Source organism: Pituophis catenifer, unplaced genomic scaffold (genome assembly GCF_029215685.1).
Source record: "Pituophis catenifer annectens isolate HBS135680 unplaced genomic scaffold, rPitCat1.0.hap2 SCAF_5, whole genome shotgun sequence".
Taxonomy (NCBI): Eukaryota; Metazoa; Chordata; class Lepidosauria; order Squamata; family Colubridae; genus Pituophis; species Pituophis catenifer.
The window spans coordinates 71,673,007-71,693,732 of record NW_027256885.1 but is presented as its reverse complement, the minus strand read 5'-3'; the positions used below and the strand labels follow the sequence as shown (position 1 = coordinate 71,693,732).

Here is a 20,726-nt window from a genome sequence, read left to right as displayed (position 1 = left end):
GAGCTGTAAGCCATAATCATCAAAAGTATGACAAATCAAGGCTTGAACTATCTTGCTTTGCATGTAATGAGTCTATCTCATATATTAGTTTCACCTTTTAAGTTGCATTACTGAAATAAATGAACTTTTGCATGATATTCTAATTTTTCGAGTTTCACCTGTATGTATGTTAAGAGGAAGTAAAAAAAAAAGATGTATTAGAATGTTTTGATTTTAGAAATGTTTTAAAAGAAAAGTTTAGTGTTTTAAAATAGAAGGGGAAAAAAGTATTTTTCCCTTTAAGGTTAAAGAAGCTGAAAGAATACAGTGAATTTTGTTTTGCTTTTATATTTTGTTAATATAAATGGTGAGTGTAATCTATCTGGTCCTGGTGATTTGAAATCGTCTAGGGTGGACAAGTGCTCTCTTACTATTTTCTTGCCTATTTTAACTTGTATTCCTAATCTGTTTTTACGGTACTGTTTTTGATAGGTTGGACTGTTTTTTCCCCCTTTTGTGTAAAGTCAGATGGCAAAAAATGAGTTAAGCAGTTCTGCTTTCTCCCTGTTGGTTGTCACCTTGTCATTTTCTCACATTAATGGACCAATCGTTTCCCTGACTTTTTTCTTGTTTTTTACATGTTGAAAGAAGTTTTTAAAATTATTTTTGACTTTTTTCTTTATCTTTCGCCATTCTTGCTAATAATTTTGAATTTTTATTACCATATTCAAAAAATTCTTTTTAAATAGCTTAAATTTTTTTTAACTATTTCTGTATCTTCCGCTATTTGTTTATTTTTCAATTTTTTAAGTTCCTCCCATAATTTCCTATCCTTAGTCTCTAGAAATCTATTTTCCAGTTCAATTTATCTAATGATAAATTGACTTGTGATATTAAAATTAGAAGTGGTATATATAAAGAAAATGTTTTTTGGAACACTTGGCAACCATTTGTGGACTTTGCACTTGGGAGATTGGATGAATCAGCACCAGTACCTTATCAAAGAGATTTCTGGAAGAATTGAAGACTTCAAGTTCCTAAAACTTCCTTTCCGTTTGTATAGCACGTTGGGGGAAATTTTTTTTTTCTTTCCTTAATATTGATTTTTTGTATTGGTTTTTTTTTCCCTTTCTGTTATTCTTTAACAATGAAAATATAATAAAAAATTAAAAAAAATATTTTTGACTTTTGTTGAAAGCCTTAGTTCATTTTCAGCCTTAGCTTTCCTGGCTTCATCTTTCCAGGCTCAGGTTATTTGCTGATATTTTGCCTTAGTTATGTGCCCCTTTCTACTTTTTATACTTGTCCTTTTTGTCTTTCAATTTATCAGAGTTCTTTGTGCAGCCATGCTGGTTTCTTTTGAGATCTCTTATTCTTCTTCATTGGAATTGTGCTAGACTGGGCTTTTATAATCTCACTTTTCAAAATTTCCCAAGCTTCTTGGGTTGTTTTTTCCTTGAGGATTCTCAACCATGGAATTCTTTCTAACCTCTAAGTTTATAGAAATCAGGTCTCTTAAGGACCAAGACTCTAGTTTGACTTTTTTCTATTGCTTCTGCTTGCATATTTTTGAATTCCAATATTGTATGATCACTCCCACACCCAAGGTTCCTGTAACTTCAACACATCCACATTTTTTTATTACCGGTTCTGTGGGCATGGCTTGGTGGGTGTGGTGTGGCTTGGTGGGCGTGGCAGGGGAAGGATACTGCAAAATCCCCATTCCCACCCTACTCTGGTGGCAGCAAGAGGTGGTATTTGCCGGTTCTCTGAACTACTCAAAATTTCCGCTACCAGTTCTCTGAACTGCTCAAAATTTCCACTACCGGTTCTCCAGAACCTGTCAGAACCTGCTGGATTTCACCCCTGCTTCAACACCTATCATTTCATCTCTGTGAGAATTAAGTCCAATATGGCTGACTCCCTAGTTTCCTTCTCCATGTCAACTCTCAAAACGACTTTAGCTAAAGTTGTATTCTTTGTCAACTTGCGAAGCATTCCTGACCTGCTCTCGAGTTGCCATAGGCAGAGGGATGGGGAACCGAGCCTCTCAGCTCCATCAAGGAACTTGCATTTCAGTCAAAACCCTGCCTCCCGATTACCGCCTTCTGACCTGGGCGTGGGGGAAGGGAGATTGCAGGTTTGGAAGGAGAAACAGAGTCCTGGACAATGGCTGCTGCTCCATCTGCAGGAAAAGAGTTGAACTCTGCTGGCCTTATGTCATCCAGCCACTGTGAGAGAACGGCTGTGGCCATTTGCTTGCATTGCAGCTATCTGACCTGGACGCCCCATCACTGTGAGAGAGTGAGAGGCTCCAGTTTTGCCCAGATCCAACCGTATTGCTATCTCGCACCTCTAAGACCATTGCTGACACCCAGAGTGACTCTCCCTTACCTCGTCATACTTATATGGCTTACACCTCGGCGGATCTGCTCGCGCTGCGAGATGCCCCCCTCTCACGGCAATGGCCTTCCACTTTATCGAAGGCCTACCTTAAGGACGGGCTTTGGAGCCCCGAGAGGTGGCTTGTTTTAAAGCGGGGATTGAGGGTTTTTTTAATTAGGGCTCTTAGTAATTTTTTAAGGGGAACTAGGAGGGCGACCAAGGGGGATGGGGGGGTAATCCACCAAGGTCGGGGCCGAGCCCGGCACGGGGTAACGGTTTGGAGGGTGCAGGACGAGGGATTGGGGAGGGGAAGGCGGGCTATCTTAATGAGGGATTTACCATCAGCACGGTGGATGGGAGGGGCAGATATGGCGGGAGCAGGGGACCATATCATGTGTCGGGGGTGCGCACTCGCTACTTGAGAGCAATTGCGCGCCCCGGTCCCCAAGGCTCCTCTCAGATACTAGGTGGCACAGTTACTCAGGACCTGGGCCTCCGGCTGATGCTGTACAACACCAGGTCTATGGTAAATAAGGGCCCCCTCATTTTCGATCTTATTCAAGAGGCGGGAGCGGACCTGGCAGGTATTACGGAGACCTGGTTGGGCCCGGAGGGAGGGGTCCCTCTGGTTGAGATGTGCCCACCAGGCTTCAGAGCATTCCATCAGCCGAGGGCCCAGGGGAGGGGCAGGGGGGGGTGGCGGTTATTATTAAAGAAGGTCTTGGTCCGAGAGAGACCACTGTGTCACAGATTGCCGGATGTGAGTCCCTCTTTGTGGGATGGGGTCATGGGGTTCAGATGGGCTTGCTGCTTACATACCTGGCTCCCTGCCGCGTAGCAACGGCCCTGCCCGAGCTACTCGACGTGATAGCCACGGTGGCAGTTGATACACCCAGGCTTATGGTCATGGGTGATTTCAACTTGCCGTCCGTTGGTGAAACGTCAGAGATGGCTCGGGGGTTCATGGCTTCCATGACGGCCATGGACCTGACCCAGTTAGTTCATGACCCCACTCACAGGGGGGGACACACTCTGGACTTGATTTTTGTCTCTGGCCAGTGGTTGAGTGGTCTTATTATAGGGGATATAGGCATGAAACCCTTGTCATGGTCAGATCACTCACTCCTTTGTCTGGACCTTCGAACCGCTACACCCCGCCGCAAGGAGGCGGAGCCAATTAGGTGGGTCCGCCCCAGGCGCCTGATGGATCCTGATAGGTTCCAGATGGAGCTTGGGCCATTTCCTGAAGATCTGGCACACGACTCGGCTGAGGACCTGGTGGCTGCCTGGGATCGGGCGGCTGGTGGGGCCTTGGATTGAGTTGTGCCTTTGCGGCCTCTGATCCGGTGTCGATCCCTCGCGGCTCCTTGGTTCACCGAGGAGCTGAGGGAGATGAAACGCCGGAAAAGACGCCTAGAGAGCGGTTGGAGGGCCAGTCTTGCTGAATCTGACCGAACACTGGTAAGGTCGCATATTAAGACCTACTTAGTGGCGATAAAAGTGGCAAAGTTTAATTACTTTTCCACTCTTATTGCGTCATCAGAGAATCATCCGGCCGCCCTGTTCAGGGTGACCCACTCCCTGCTCCACCTGGGAGCGCGGGAGGACCCCTTGGAAGGCAGGGCCGAGGATTTCGGACAATATCTGTATGACAAAATCGCTCAGATCTGGGGGGATTTGGACTCTGACTGGGTAGATTTGGGCAGGGTGGCAAGGAATAGTCTTGAGAACGTTATCTGGGAAGAGTTTGACTCTGTGACCCCTGATGACATGGACAGGATTCTGGGGAGACTTAGTGCGGCCCCATGTTTACTGGATCCGTGTCCCTCCTGGTTAGTACTGGCTTCCCAGGAGGTTACACGAGGCTGGCTCCAGGGAATTATTAACTCTTCGTTGAGAGAGTGTTACTTCCCCATGGCCTTGAAAGAGGCGGGGGTGAGGCCTCTCCTCAAGAAGCCCTCCCTGGACCCGGCAGTATTAGCCAACTATCGTCCTGTCTCCAACCTTCGCTTTGTGGCGAAGGTTGTCGAGAGTGTGGTCGCACGACAGTTTCCGCAGTACCTGGAGGAAACGTCTTATCTAGATCCGTTCCAGTCGGGTTTCAGGCCCGGGCACAGCACGGAAACGGCATTGGTCGCGTTGGTAGATGATCTCTGGAGGGCTCGGGACAGGGGTTGGTCCTCTGTTCTGGCCCTGTTAGACCTCTCAGTGGCTTTTGATACCATCGACCATGGTATCATGCTGCACCGGTTGGAAGAGTTGGGGATGGGGGGCACCGTGTTACAGTGGTTCTCCTCCTTTCTCTCCGACCGGTCGCAGTTCGTGTTGGCAGGGGGGCAGAGGTCGACCTCGAGCCCTCTTATATGTGGAGTGCCTCAGGGGTCGGTCCTCTCGCCCCTTCTGTTCAACATTTATGTGAAGCCGCTGGGTGAGATCATCCGTGGCTTTGGGGTGAAGTACCATCAGTATGCTGATGACACCCAGCTGTACATCTCCACCCCAGGCCACCCCAATGATGCCCTTGAAGTGATGTCCCAGTGCCTGGAGGCTGTGCGGATCTGGATGGGGAGGAACAGGCTCAAGCTCAACCCTTCCAAGACTGAGTGGCTGTGGTTCCCGGCATCCCGATATAGTCAGTTGACTCCATCACTGACTATCGGGGGCGAGTCTTTGGCCCCCGTGGAGAGGGCACGCAATCTGGGAGTCCTCCTGGATACGCAGCTGTCCTTGGAGGAACATCTGACGGCTGTAACCAGGGGGACCTTCTGTCAGGTTCGCCTGATTCGCCAGTTGCAGCCCTTTCTTGATCGGGATTCCCTGTGCACAGTCACTCATGCCCTCATCACCTCTCGCCTGGACTACTGCAACGCTCTCTACATGGGGCTCCCCTTGAAGAGCACCCAGAGGCTCCAACTGGTCCAGAATGCGGCCGCGCGGGTAGTCACGGGAGCCGCATGGCGCTCCCATACAACACCTCTCCTGCGTGAGCTGCACTGGCTCTCAGTGGTCTTCCGGGTGCGCTTCAAGGTGTTGGTTATCACCTTTAAAGCGCTCCATGGCATAGGACCTAGTTATCTTCGAAACTGCCTGCTGCTACCGACGGCCTCCCATCGACCTGTGCGCTCCCACAGAGAGGGCCTCCTCGGGGTGCCATCAGCCAAACAATGTAGGCTGGTGACCCCCAGGGGGAGGGCCTTCTCTGTGGGGGCACCTACCCTCTGGAATCAGCTGCCCCCAGAGATAAGGAGAATCCAAGACCTTGGTGCCTTCCGCCGTGCCCTTAAAACCTTCTTTTTCCAGCAAGCCGGGCTGGCCTAACACTTTTTAAAATGTTTTTAATTGTCTGTTATTTTTTTTAATCATGGGGCCAAATTTATATATATCTTTTTAATTGTATTTTAATGTTTGTAGTTTATGTTTTTACTTGGCTGTTCACCGCCCTGAGTCCTCAGGGAGAAGGGTGGTATACAAATTTAAAAATAAATAAATAAATAAATAAATAAATAAATAAATAAATAAATAAATAAATAAATAAATCAAAGCACATTCCAGCTGGCCACATCAAGGTCATCTCCAGGGGGACCCACACTGGCCAGAGTGTTCTAGAACCCGCAAAATTGCTTTGTTGGAGAATGTGACTGATGACACACCTTGGGGGGAGAGGGAAACAGGGTCAGAGCCTAGGTGCGAATTAAGTGAGGTCAGAGTTGGCTTCACTTGGTTCGTTCCAACATGAAGCTCCTAATAAATAACTGGATTTCTTTTGGAGCTTGGCTTGAGGCTCATGATTTAATTAGGGCATCAGTCGGAACCCTGGCACTCTTTTTCTTCGTTTCTTAGTTGCCATACATATGGTGGGAGGGGGGGACCAATGGAGTGTGAAATGATTTATTCTAATGTGCCAGACCTAACAGCGATAGGGCTCATGGGTACCAAGGTCAGCTCAAGGAGCGCTCATAACAGCCAGAGGGAGCATCTGAGAAGCATGTTGCTTACCTGGTTGGTAAAGAAGACTTAGGAGTTAGAAAATAATAATAAATCTGTATAAATATATAGGGCAAAAAAAAGTATGTTTATAAATTAGTATATTAATAGGTTAATATGTATAAAAGATAATGGAACCACATGTATAGATATATAGATGTAAGGGGAAAAATGGATATATAGTGGATGTATACCAATGCGGAAATGTTGTAAAGAGGAAAACTGTCAAAAACTTTTTAAAAATGTTTAATAATTTTTTTTTAAAAAAAGAAAAAGGAAATAAAGGACAGAAAAAAGTTAGAAAGAAATGGTTTCTGATCTTTGGTGCAGTTATATATTTTTATTTTATCCTCTCTATATCTCTATATATACACTGTGTGCACAATTATTAGCCAAGTGAGTATTTTGACCATATCATTTTTATGCATATTTTCCACCTCCAAGGTGTATAAATGTGAATGCTTAGTGGATATAAGCATATCAGGTGATGTGTTTTTGTGTAATGAGGGCCAAAAAAGAGATTTAACTGACTCCGAAAAGTCAAAAATTGTAAAAAGTCTTTCAGAGAGATGCAGCACTCTTGAAATTGCTAAGTTATTGGGGCGTGATCACAGAACCATCAAACGTTTTGTTGCAAATAGTCAACAGGGTCGCAAGAAATGTGTTGAGAAAAAAAGATGCAAATTAACTGCCAAAGTTTTAGAAAAGAATCAAACGTGAAGCTACCAGGTACCCATTATCCTCCAGTGCTGTTATATTCCAGAACTGCAACCTACCTGGAGTGCCCAGAAGTACAAGGTGTTCAGTACTCAGAGACATGGTCAAGGTAAGGAAGGCTGAAATCCGACCACCACTGAACAAGACACATAAATTGAAATGGCAGACTGGGCCAAGAAATATCTGAAGACAGATTTTTCAAAGGTTTTATGGACTGATGAAATGAGAGTAACTCTTGATGAACCAGATGAATGGGCCCGTGGCTGGATCAGTAACAGGCACAGAGCTCCACTTTGACTCAGATGGCAGCAAGGTGGAGGTATTTATTTATTGGTTCAATTTATATGCCGCCCTTCTCCGGAGACTCAGGGCGGCTTACAATGCATTAAGCAATAGCCTTCATACTTTTGTATATACCTGCTTAGTAGGGCTTTCGGCCCCCCAAAGCGGTGTTCTTTTTTATACAGTCAGCTTATTGCCCCCACAATCTGGGTCCTCATTTTACCTACCTCGAAAGGATGGAAGGCTGAGTCAACCTTGAGCCTGGTGAGATTTGAACTTGCAGTAATTGCAGGCAGCTGGTGCTATTTAACAGCACTTTAGTCTGCTGCGCCACCAAGGCTCTTGGTGCTGATAGGGTACTGATATGGGCTGGTATTATTAAAGATGAGCTAGTTCTGACAATACTAAGTTTTTAATGATTTATTAGAATATATTTGCTTCATGAGTACAGATTTGTTGCTTATCCATCTGTATTTCTCTACCGTACCTGTTTTTCCTATCTGTACCTTCTATTTTTTCAAAATGTATAATAATAAAATGCCTCCCCACTCAAAAAAAAGAGTCTTTTTTTTTTAAAAAAAACTTACCTTATCTGAGTCATGGTTGATCATTTTGACATCAAGTAACGATTTGATAGTTTTGATCAGTTCCTTCTCATTCATCTGTGTGCTATCCTGGAGTTCTTTGTAACTAATGGTTTCACTATTGTTAAAGGCCAGTAGTACTGCCATTTGGTAGGTGGTAACCATGGCTACATACGGCTTGCACAAATAATTCATTTTTACCTCACCTGCAAATTAAGTATAAAGCTGATGAATTAATTGAATAAAAACCTCACATATTATTAATAAAGCATTGCATCATTCCTTCAGCTTGGGGGCAAGAATGATGCCACCTTCAATCCAAGGGTAGGGCAATTCAGAAACAAGAACTGAATTTGCAAGGCTGTCCTGAAGAGAAATTAGATTTTTAAAAAGGATACTACTTTGAAAAGTAACAGGGACTATAGAAGCCTTTTTTTTTTTTAAATTAAGTTAGAATTCTTGATTCAGCTGATTTAAAAGAAATAATTTGAATAAAGTTACATGTGTAGGCATTGTAAAGACCTTGTTTGCCATAACATTTATACACGGTGCCCAAAAAATTCACTCACCTGAATAAAATATAAAGACTCTGAAGCTCCAGGCCTGGTAGCTATGTGAATATATTCACATATTCTTTGGGCAACAAAGCAGTAGTTTGGCACCATCTTCTTTCAGTGTATTTTTTCAATTTCCCTGTTTAGTCTACAATCTTAGGGTTCCTCCAATCAGCCAAAATCAGCTACCTCCTGCTTATGCTTAACTTTTATCCATGATGCTTTCAGTTTTGTCCTTCCATCAAACATGCTCAAGTTTTGGTTCAAGCTCAGAATTGCATGTACAGGTAATCCTCACTTAATACCAGTAATTGGGACCAGAATTTATGTCGCTAAGCGCTCCATGGCTTAGGGCCCGGGTACTTACGAGACCACCTTCTGCCACCGATAACCTACCACCGGCCAATTCACTCCCACAGAGAGGGTCTCCTCAGGGTGCCATCGGTCAAGCAATGTTGACTGACAACCCCCAGGGGGAGAGCCTTCTCTGTGGGGGCACCCGCCCTCTGGAACGAGCTACCCCCAGGAATACGACTGATCCCGGACCTCCGTACTTTCCGCCGAGCGTTAAGGACCTTCTTTTTCCAGCAAGCTGGGCTGGCTTAAAATTTTAATGGGTTATTTTATGGGGAAAGGGTTTTAAAATGTAGGGAAGCCAAACTGATTTAATTCTGTTTTAATTCTTTTTAATTTTTATACTGTATGTGTTTTAAATTTTGGCTGTTCACCGCCCTGAGTCCTTCAGGAGAAGGGCGGTATACAAATTTAAATAAATAAATAAATAAATAAATAAATAAATAAATAAATAAATAAATAATAAATATGATCATAAAGTGCAACATCACATAACCGCATTGCTTAGTAATGGCAATCTGGCAGTCCCTGTTGCCAACATTAAGTGAGGATCATGGGGCATTATGCCAGCACCCTCCTCGCAACTTCCTGTTGTCTTCCCAGAAAGCAAAGTCAGTGAGGAAGACAACAGAAAGTCACAAGTCCCAGGCAGATTGCAAGTGGCTGCTGCGGTGTGACATGGCTGTAGTGGGGGCAGGGGTGGCTGCTGCTGGGTGACAGGGTGCGCAGGTGGCCACCACAGCACAAGCACAGCAAGGCTGGCTACTTCTGGGTGGGTGAAAGTGCACTGGTGTGAGGGTGCTACGGGCACATGTGCAACAGAGTATGAGAACTCTGACAGTATTTTGCAACCTTCCCTGGCAGTTTCCCTTGGACTTTGCTTGTGGGAAGCCAACATGGAATGTCACAAATGGTGATCATGTGACGCTGCAATTACTGTAAGTGCGAGCTGGTGACCAAGCACCCAGATCCTGATGATGTGACCAAGGAGGTGCTTGTTTCAAGAAGTTTAATCAAAATGCAGTTAGTCGTGATAAGCCATCATTAGGAGTATATGACAGGAACCGGAAAATGCCTCACAGGAGCAACTAAAGGCAACTCCTAGAGAGGCAGGAAATGCATCTCAGAATAGAGCTGCCTACACAGCAGACATAACCACTGTAACATCTTCCCTTTTCATATTACATAAACATTATAAGCATTGTAAAACATTGTAAAAGTTCCGATGAAAACAACTGTAACATCTTCCCCTTTTCATATTAACACAAACTAACATATATTAGGAACATTGTAAAACCTTATAAAACCTTATAAACATTATAAACATTGTAAAAGTTCCGATAAAACTGTAACATCTTCCCTTTTTCATACTAACACATATTATAAACATTATAGAACATTATGAAACATTGTGAAGCATTGTAAACATTGTAAAAGTTGAGATGAGAACAATGTCAACACTTTCTACAGATTAAGTCTGTCAGGTGGTCATGAACATTTGCCACTACGGGTGACTGGCCCTCTTACGCCAACTGGCTCTCTTTGCACTACGGGCTTCTCCGACCTCACTGAGACTGCTGGGCTCTTCTTGCCACTTACTGGGGTGTCCAGCGTTTGACTGCTATCGGGTATACCCACTTGCTCCAAGCTCTCATCAACATTGGTCTGAGGCCTCATCCCTGTGCATTTCTTATTGTCAATGGGTAAGTGCAGCATGGTAATACCAAATGCATCTGGCCTGTCCATGGGATATGTAAAATCTGGCTGCTCAGCTACGCGCAAATCTACCTGATTGCGACGATATAGAGTTCCTTCAACGTCCACTAAATAGGAGCGTGGTGCCACTTGTTGTAAGCAGCTACCCATTTTCCAGCAGCCTGTTTGATCTCCAGGCAGCGGTCTCATCTGAATCCGTTCCCCAATCTTCAATTCTGGCAAATCTCTAGCTGATTTGTCATATCTTGCCTTGACTGCTTGTCTCTTCAGCCATAACTTCTCTGGAACCCCTTGTATCACAGAGAGCTCAAGCAGCTTATCTGCCACTGGTAAGGATGTCTTTAGTCTCCTTGACATCAGTCTCTGTGCCGGACTACTGTCCATGCCCTCAGTTGGGGTATTTCTCCAATGTAGAATGGCTTTCCATGGGTCTTTACCTTCTCTGTGAGCTTTCCTACATAGATTCTTAGCGATCTTCACAGCTGATTCAGCTTTGTCGTTACCTTGTGGATGACACGGTGAAGAGATCACATGCTCAAACTCCCACTCAGCAGCAAATTTCCTACATTGTAGGCTTGCAAACTGAGGACCATTATCCGAGATCACTTTATCTGGTTGGCCATGACATGCAAACTGAGTCTTACATCTCTTAATGGTAGTCTCAGCCGAACAGTCAGGAAAGGGTTCGATTTCCCAAAAGTCAGAGTAATGATCAACTAATATTAGATACTCTTTTCCTGCATAGTTGAACAAGTCCATACTAACAATCTGCCAAGGACGTGATGGTATCTCATGTGACATAATTGTTTCTTTTTATTGCGAATATGCATATTCATTGCAGGTGGAACAATTGCTAACAAAGTCCTTGATTTCGCCTTGCATGTTAGGCCAGTAAAGCGTGTCATGGGCTTGTCTATAGCATGCCTCTCCACCAATATGGCTCGAGTGTATACGCAATAGCATCTCTGCTCTCAGTGACCTTGGCACTATGACTCTTGCGGAATGGGACTTTTCGGCTCGTACCCTTGGCCGTGCCTGCTTCTCCTCCAGGGTTTCGCCTCCACGTTATTATCCACAAGCTTTTCTCCTTGGCTGGCCCTCCCCCATTCTTTCACCCTGGCACATGGGCCACGGCCCCTCCATCCCAGTCCCTTCACCGTGGCCCATTCGTCAGAGTACAGTTTGCATTGGGTGTTTGGGTGCCAGGGACAGTTCGCATCCAGCCAATCGGTGCAGTGGCTCGGGGGCTTTGGGAGAGGTGCTGCTTGGGGGGAGGTGCTGTGCTTGTTAGGAGAAGGAAGGGGAGGGGGTGGAAGAGTGGGGGTGGGGGGCATAAATAACCCGGCTTCATCCAAAGGAGTATACGGATAATATTATCACATATCACATGTGATAATATGTGCCTGGTAACTGCTTGCATTTCCAACACTTCGGTGATAAATTTCTAAACATTTTTGCCAGCCTTGCCAGAGGGAGATGCCACCTATACCATTTCCTCTGTATATCTTGATGGCAAGATATGCAAATTGTGGTGTCTGGTAGCCAGGCCCTCAGCTATCCCTTCCTTCCTTCCTTCTTTCCTTCCTTCCTTACTCCCTCCCTCCCCTCCCCTCCCCTCCCCTCCCCTCCTTTTCCAAGGACTAGGAGCAAGGCAAGAATCAAGTACACTCAGTTTATCAAATACACAGAGGTACCCATTAGAAACAAACTTCTTCCTTAGGAAATTAGGAGGGAATCTGGCGTCTTTAAGTTCTTCTGTTTGTTTATTCAGGAAAGAGGTAGTTAAGCGTAAAGGGCGGGCAAATCAAAGCCAGAGCAATGTAAACGCCCCAGGCAAAAAAAAAAAGGTGGTAAAAAGAATTTTCCTCTCTGACTTCAAACAACGTCCCTCATTGCATGTAGCTCAAAGTCTTCTGTAGCAACCTCAATTTGCATATCTTGCCATCAAGATATACAGAGGAAATGGTATAGGTGGCATTTCCCTCCAGCAAGGCTGGCAAAAATGTTTAGAAATTTATCACCGAAGTGTTGGAAATGCAAGCAATTACCAGGCACATATTATCACATGTGATAATATGTGATAATATTATCCGTATACTTCTTTGGATGAAGTCGGGTTATTTACTCCCACCCCACCCCCGCTCTTCCACCAAGTGCAGCACCTCTGTATACTCCTTTGGATGAAGCCGGGTTATTTACACCCCCCCACCCCCGCTCTTCCACCCCCTCCCCTTCCTTCTCCTAACCCACCTCTGCTCTTCCAAACCCTCCCCTTCCTTCTCCTAACAAGTGCAGCACCTCCCCCCACAGCACCTCCCCCCCAAGCAGCACCTCTCCCAAAGCCCCCGAGCCCCTGCACTGATTGGCTGGCTGCAAACTGTCCCGGGTGCCCAAACGCCCGACATGAACTGTACTTCGACGAATGGGCCGCAGTGAAGGGACTGGGATGGAGGGGCCGTGGCCCATGTGCCACGGCGAAAGGATGGGAGAGGGCCAGCCGAGGAGAAAAGCTTGTGGATAATAATGCGGAGGCGAAACCCTGGAGAAGAAGCAGGCATGGCCAAGGGTACGAGCCAAAAAGTCCTAGACCCGACTCTTGAACCCTTGTACAAGATACCATTTTGTATGGCAATCTCATCTCTAAACGACCAGTATTCCCTCACTATTGCAGGAACTGCCTCCTTCTCATCTGGCCACCCGCTCAGAACGATAGCCTTCAGTGCCTGTAAAGCTACATCAGTACCTGTGTGCTGACATAGCCGCTGATTTGTGACATTAAGACAGTCTGCTTGATTAACTTCGGCAAATAAAGTTTGTTCCTGTTGCAACCAGCAAACCATCTGATGCTCGTGTTCTCCTCCAAGTGTCACCTGATCTAACGTAGCCCTACTCAGGGCATCACTTATATACATTTCATGTCCTGGCTTGTAGACAACATTGAGGTTGTAATTCTGTAAACTAAGCATCATACTCTGCAGCCGCTTGGGAGCGCACAAAAGGGGCTTCTTGAATATGGCTATTAGCGGCTTGTGATCAGTTTCAGCTGTGATTGTATCCCGGCCATAAAGATAATGATAGAAACGACTTCCGGTCTGGCTTCCGTCGCCACCAGACGGTCCTCCGTGACCGCCAGCCCCGTTGCCTGTTAAGAGCCGCCTTTACATCTGAAAGGCGGCTCGAAAAACTCCATTTCCTGATGGAAATGTGAGCCAGAGCAGGCGAGGGCAGGTAGAGCCCTCTGCGAAGTCCCCAGAGTTTTTTTTTTACTCTTGGGGACGAGCAGATTGTGGCTCCCTATTTTCCCTCGCCGCTGCTCCGGGCTTCAGGAGAACTCTGCCTTTTTGCAGAGCCAGGCGCCGGGACCGGACCAACTAATAAAACTAACAGATGGTTTAGTTAAAGAGAGCGAGATTTGAACCTGGGACCCTAAATCACAAGTATTTTTAATGATTTTATAAGCGTTTCTAACTGAGGGGAAAAAAAAAGTTTAAAATGGCGACTGCTGAGGCTTGAGAAGAAAGCCGAAAGTGAAAGTCCTTCCGTAATAAGCTACAAAGTAGCGAAATACACAGTGCCGGCTAGAATCTAGAAGGAAAATATTCATTTTAAGTTTCTTTTTTCTTGGAGATTTGCATTTGATCTTGTTTGGAGAAAAGTTTTCTTTTAAAAAAAAAAAGAGCTCTTTTGTGTGGCAGGATGGCGTTAAAACTAGCAAAGCCTGACAAACAAGCAGTGTGTGTGGGGGGGTGCTCCCCCATTTGCAATTATGTGAACAAGCTCTGAGCTTACAGATTCAGCAGAATGGTTTTAATTTAAAAGAATTTCTTCAGGAGGAAATGGCAAAATATCACAAGACTGTGAATCAGAAATTTGAAAAATTAAGGCAGGAAATTAAAGAAATGATACAACTAAAATATGATAATCTGCAACGAAAGATTGTAACAGTGACTAATGCTTTTTCAGAAGTTGTTATAAAGATGGATAAAAATATCAAATTATTAGAGTCCAAAATGGAGGAAGTTGATGATAAGATTTATAATTTGGACAATAAAATACAAAGAATTGAAAATGATTTGATAAATATTCAAGACAATAGTTTAGAAGTAAAGTCTAAAAAGGAAGCTGGTCACGAGACCTACAATGCAGAAGATATAAAGCAAGGGATTGAAAGAGAAGTTGTAATGATGCAATACAGGCTCACAGAATTTGCGGTCAGAATGAGAGGGTTACAGGAAAATAATAGAGATGATCTAAGAAAAATATCTGCTCAAGTTCTGGCTGGGATTTTAAAGGTTCATCCTGAGGAGGTATCTTGTAAAATTGACAAGGCCTATAGAGTAAATTCTTAGATTGCAAAGCAAAGGCAACTGCCTAGAGATGTGGTGATTTATTTCACAGATAAAGAAATAAGAAATGATATTGTGCAAAAATCCTTTAATTCTACTCCACAACTGTATGGAAGAAAGATCTGGATATATAAAGAATTGCCGCCTAAGATGTTAAAAGATAGAAAGAAATTTGGATTTTTGGTGACTGAGCTAAAAAAACAAAATATCTCATTCAGGTGGGACGTTCCAGTTGGTATAATACTGAGATATCAAGGAGAAAGATATCAGCTAGATACTGTTGAAAAAGCGGAAGAATTTTACTACAAGGTTCTCAAAAAGCAAAATCAACAAGAGATAGAAATTCAAGATAAGCAGAAGGAGGTGGAAGTAATGAAGAAACAACAAGTTACAGAGGTTTCTATAGGTGAGCCGCTTCTGGATTCTCCTTCAGAGGTCTCAGCTGGACTATTTAATACAAGAGAGGCGGCTTTGGATTCTAATGTAATGACTTATCAAGTTACAAACCAACATGGAAATCAATCAGTTGATATACAATTTATAGAACCAGAATGGAGATTTATGCCACAAAAGCAAAATCAACAAGATCAAGTTATAGATCAGCATGAAAACCAAATAGTTGATATACAATTTACAGAAAGGAAATCAGGATTGAGATCCAACCCACAAAAAGTCAAGAAAAGAAGAAGCAGGTCTCATAAAAACAAAAACTTTTAAACTAAACAACAGTGTAATGCCAGTTATTTAAGAGATGATTGAATATATGAAAAGATAATCGGCAAAGTATTGGTTTATATTATCCTGAGGAGAATGACAGACCTCTGCAGTGCTGTACTTTTGGGATGTGAAAAGGGCCTTAAACTGAATGGATTGGAACTATCTTTTTTTGGATTCTTTGATAAATATACTACGTTTATCTTGAGCCACAAGGCAAGAGTGTTATGGAATTGGGGCACGCAGATGATCTGGCTGTTACCCTATTACGGTGGTTGGAATTAATAATTTGGATAAAAGACACCTCTACAGACACTATATGGAATACAAATATAAAGTCACTCGGGTGGTTGTTGTTTTTTTTTTTTTTTTTTTGAAGATATTTGCTATTGATGGGGGCAGATGGTAATGGAAGATACCGAACATACTGTTGGAATTAGGATGTGATGTTACCCTAACATGGGTGATGGAGTTTACAATCCAGCTGAAAGACATTACAGAAGATATTATATGGATTACAAGCCTAAAGTCTTTTTAAGAGGATTTTATTTACATAAGGGAATATTTTTTAGTGGTGTGGGCAGAAGAATAAAGATACTAAGAATTATTAAGTATGGTAGTCTTGTAGGAAAGTGGGTGAAGACAGGTTAGTTTATTGATTTATTGATTGTTTAGTTTAAGAAAAGGGATATTATGTTTAGATATGAATATATGTAAAAGATTTGAGTTAAGAGATATAACGATGGGGGTGAAGGAAATGGGTAGACTATGAATTGAATAAATGTTAAATTAGAATTTATTATATAGTTTTATAGCGGAAGGCTTTGAAATGTTATATTAATATACATAAAAGATTTGATTTAAGAGATATATGTATGGGGGGTTAGAAAAAGGGTAGATTATGAGCAGAAATTGCTAAACTGGGAGATATAATATTATTATGCTAAATTAGGAGTTATTATATAATGTTATAATAGAATGTCATTTTGAAATGTATAGTATAAGGGGGATATGATAATATTATTAGAAAAAAAGGGTCAGCATATGGGGATGGAGTAAGGGGATGGTAAAGTATTATATAATCTGTTATGAACTTGGGTTTTATTATGAAGAAGTCACAGGGGGAGGGGAGGGGGGTTAGGGAGGAGGGGGGGAAAAGGGGGAAAAATTTGTATTTGAAAAACTTTTTCAATAAAAAAAAGATAATGATAGAAACGCTGGGAGGCAAATACAATACTTAAAGCATTCCTTTTCAATTTGAGCATAATTCAACTCGGCAGAAGAAAGTGCTCTGGACGCGTATGCGATCGGCTGACCTTCTTGCATTAGGCAACATCCTAGGCCCGTGATGGCGAACCTATGGCACGCTTGCCACAGGTGGCACATGAAGCCATATCTTCAGGCACGTGAGCCGTTGCCCTAGCTCAGCTCCAGCGCGCATGCACGCACTGGCCAGCAAATTTCGTCTGGCCCCGCCCACACCACCCCTCCCTGGAGTCTCCACACAGCCCATTTTGGATGCCAGGTAAGTACAGGGCTCGTGCGGAGGCTCTGGGAGGGCGTTTTCAGCCTCCGGCGGGCCTCTGGGTGGGGTGGGTGAGGCCATTTTTGCCCTCCCCAGGCTCCAAGAAAGCCTCTGGAGCCTGGGGAGGGCAAAAAAACGGGCCTACTGGGCCTACCAGAAGTCTGGAAACGGGCCATTTCTGGCCTCTGGAGGCTTCAGGGAGGCCTGCTAGGGCGAAAACGGGACGCGGGGGGGCATGCGCGAATGTGTGGGTGAGCGCGGGGGGGGTTGCATGCGCAGGGGGTGGGGGCATGGGGGGCATTGAATTATGGGTGTGGGCACGCATGCACTTTCGGCACCCGAGATAAAAAAGGTTTGTCATCCCTGTCCTAGGCCATTTTTGCTCAAGTCACTTTGAATACTAACGGTCTTTGTAACATCATAATATTTTAACACTGGAGCAATCGTGACCAAGCGTTTTATCTCCTGTACTGCCTGGTCATGCTTGGGAAGCCAGTTCCAAACTGCATCTTTGTCGAGAAGGCGTCTCAATGGCTGACACACCTCCGACAGGTGCAGCAGAAATTTTACTAAATATGTAACAAAACCGATAAATCTCTGCACCGATTTAGCATCCGCAGGCGGTGGCATATCCACAATGGCTCTAATCTTATCTGGATCAGCTTTTAAGCCTCGTGAGGACAAGATATGCCCATGAAAGCAGACTTCTTGCACCTTAAACTGCAACTTCTTTACAGTGAGCCTTAACCTCACCTGCCTACACTGATCTAATAGTGCTATTAGCTTCTCATCATGGTCATGCTCACCTTCTTCGTCTGTTTCACCACAGCCAACTATAAGAATATCATCAGCTATTGGCTCAATTCCACTGAACCCACTTAGTAATTCGTGCTGCTTTCATTGATACATCTCTCGTGCTACGGAAACTCCAAAGGGTAATTTGAGCCATCTCTTTCTGCCCCATGGAGTCCAGAACGTAGTGATATAGCTACTCATTTCATCCAGTTTACACTGTAAAAAGGCATCTCTGGTGTCAACAAGCATGAAAACTTGTGCTTTGGGTAGCTTGTGCAAAATGTCTTCAAGTGTTGGCATTAAGTAGTGTGACCATTTCAGGGCCATATTCAGAAATTTAGGATTGATGCATATTCTAATCTTCTCCGGCCTCCTAATAACAACCATGTTCCTTATCCAATCAGTGGGCTCAGATACTGAAGTAATATGTCCTTCCGCCTCATACTTATCCAGTTGTGCTTTAACCTGCAGCTTAATAGCTATAGGCACATTACGTGAAGCACTTTGTACTGGAGAAATGGTAGAATCAAGTTCAAAATGAACCTCTCCTGGAACAGATACTATGGGGCCCTCAAACACCTCCTTGTAAAAATGGAGGATTTGCTGTCTTGTCAATGGGCTCACCAGGTTTTTTTGGTGTGTGTGTGTGTGTGGGGGGGTAACTCACAACATTGTGTAACTCGGCCGGAATGGTGAACTGCATCAACCCCAAGTGCTCACATGTTGATCCTGATAATAGCGGTTTCTGATCAGCTTCCACAATTTCAAATTCAAGTTTATAAATATCCCCACGTATGCTGCATTCTGTTTGAAATAGGCCCAGTGACTCCATTAGTTCCCCTGAATATAACTTCAGTTTAGTACTACTAGGCCGAAGAAGTCTCTCTGGTGCCAGTTTCATTTTATCCTTTAGACTCATAACATCACATGTTGCACCCGAGTCCAGCTGGCAAGGTTGAATTATGTTGTTAAACCTGAGATTTACAAACCATTTTTTGCCCTTAGAGTGTACTGCGCCAATACATTCTTTCCTATAAACCACATCAGTGGTAAACAAGGATGCATCCTCCAAGTCTGACATTTGCTCAATTGTGTGCAGCTTCCTCACTTCCATTTTACGTGTCCGACACACTCCTGCAAAGTGATTTAACCTCCCACACACACTGCAGGTTTTTCCATATGCAGGGCACTGCTCTCTCTCTTGTATATGCACACTGCTGCAATACTTGCATGCTACTTATTTGCGAACGAATTATAAAACTGTGTTTTATGCTGGCGCTTGTGTTGATAGTTAGTCATACTTAGCTGTTGTTTAGAGACTGTATTGACACATATTAACCCGCTGTATTAACCCGCTCTAGAGCTCTCAGCTGTTTGTCAGTAAGTTCTATAGTCCGACACATCTCAATTGCTGCTTGTAGGCTTAAATTGTGCTCCCTCAAGAGGCAGCGGTGTGTGCTTTCACTAGTAATGTCAAAACTATTTTGTCCCAAATAAGTTCGTCTCTTAAGGGGCCATAGTCACAGCTTGCAACCTTTTCCCTTAAGTGTGTGACAAAGCTATCTATTGTTTCACCTTCTTCTTGCTTGCAGCTGCCAAATATATATCTTTCGTAAATGACGTTTTTAAGAGGTCTAAAATAGACCTCTAATGCATCTAAGATAGCTTTGATGTCGCTTTTTTGTTCCTCAGTAAGGGTTAAGTTGTGTTTATAAATGTGGAGGCATTCACTGCCCATCAATCTCCTTAATGTGGTGGCTTGTACTGCTGCCGACTTATCATTGAAGCCTGTAGCTAAGGAATAGTCTACAAACTCCGCCCTGAACGTATCCCAATTGCTGCTGCAGTCTCCACTCACCCTCATGGCCTCAGGCAGAGGTATGCTGTTAGCAGCTGCCATGCTGGTAAGTTCCTTGCTTCAACTGCTTCGCTTTCAGGGGTATGCCTCAAATGTATCAGGCAGACATGGATTCAGACTTCTGACACCATGTTTCAAGAAGTTTAATCAAAATGCAGTTAGTCATGATAAGCCATCATTAGGAGTATATATATACATATGACAGGAACCGGAAAATGCCTCACAGGAGCAGCTAAAGGCAACTCCTAGAGAGGCAGGAAATGCATCTCAGAATAGAGCTGCCTACACAGCAGACATAACCACTGTAACAGTGCTGGGAGGGCCGGAACTTTGTGAACAGGCCATAAGTACTACTCGTTCACTGCTGTCGTTACTTCAAATGATCACTGAACAAGTGGTCATAAACCAATGATGACCTGTATGCCTAAATCCACTTTTTATTGCAATATTTTCTTGTCTTCAATTTATACTCATGAAATTCATTTTCAACTTTTTTTCTGGAAAACGGTCAATCAAGAATCTAAAATATAAAATTTAGAACAATTGCTTTTATACATAAGAATCACAAGAGATGCAGTAAAAATATCCAACTGAGATATATTAAAATAACCAGATTAGTTAAAACAGAGAAAATAATCTGAATTTAAGGTTTCATTATCATTAGTATGAAAACTTCAAAAGTTGTATATGTTTCAGTTAAGCAAAAAAATTATAGTTATGCTTTCAAAAGCTAAAGAGGTTTATTTTAGGTTAATTTTACCTGTGCAAAGATAATGTAACCAGGTAAGTTTCCTTCCACTGAAATGTTGATTGTAAAATAATTCAAACTGAAAAACAAAATGATTCTTTTGGTCAAATACTTCAAGGGCTTTAAACATAATATACAAAAGCAACAAAAAGTACATTACATTTACAAACATTAAAAATAATGAT

At 43.5% G+C, this 20,726-nt stretch overlaps 1 protein-coding gene across 4 annotated transcripts in view; it reads right to left on the bottom strand.

Annotated features, from left to right (window-relative positions):
- The window catches only part of CUL2 (cullin 2), a 156,809-nt gene that overhangs the window by 14,525 nt on the left and 121,558 nt on the right, over positions 1 to 20,726 (bottom strand). For all 4 annotated transcript variants that reach the window (XM_070944641.1, XM_070944642.1, XM_070944644.1 and 1 more), the window contains 2 exons: positions 20,554 to 20,620; positions 7,935 to 8,137 (listed from right to left, as the gene is read on the bottom strand). In XM_070944641.1, the coding sequence (XP_070800742.1) occupies positions 7,935 to 8,137; positions 20,554 to 20,620 (270 nt within the window). The remainder of the gene's footprint in view (positions 1 to 7,934; positions 8,138 to 20,553; positions 20,621 to 20,726) is intronic.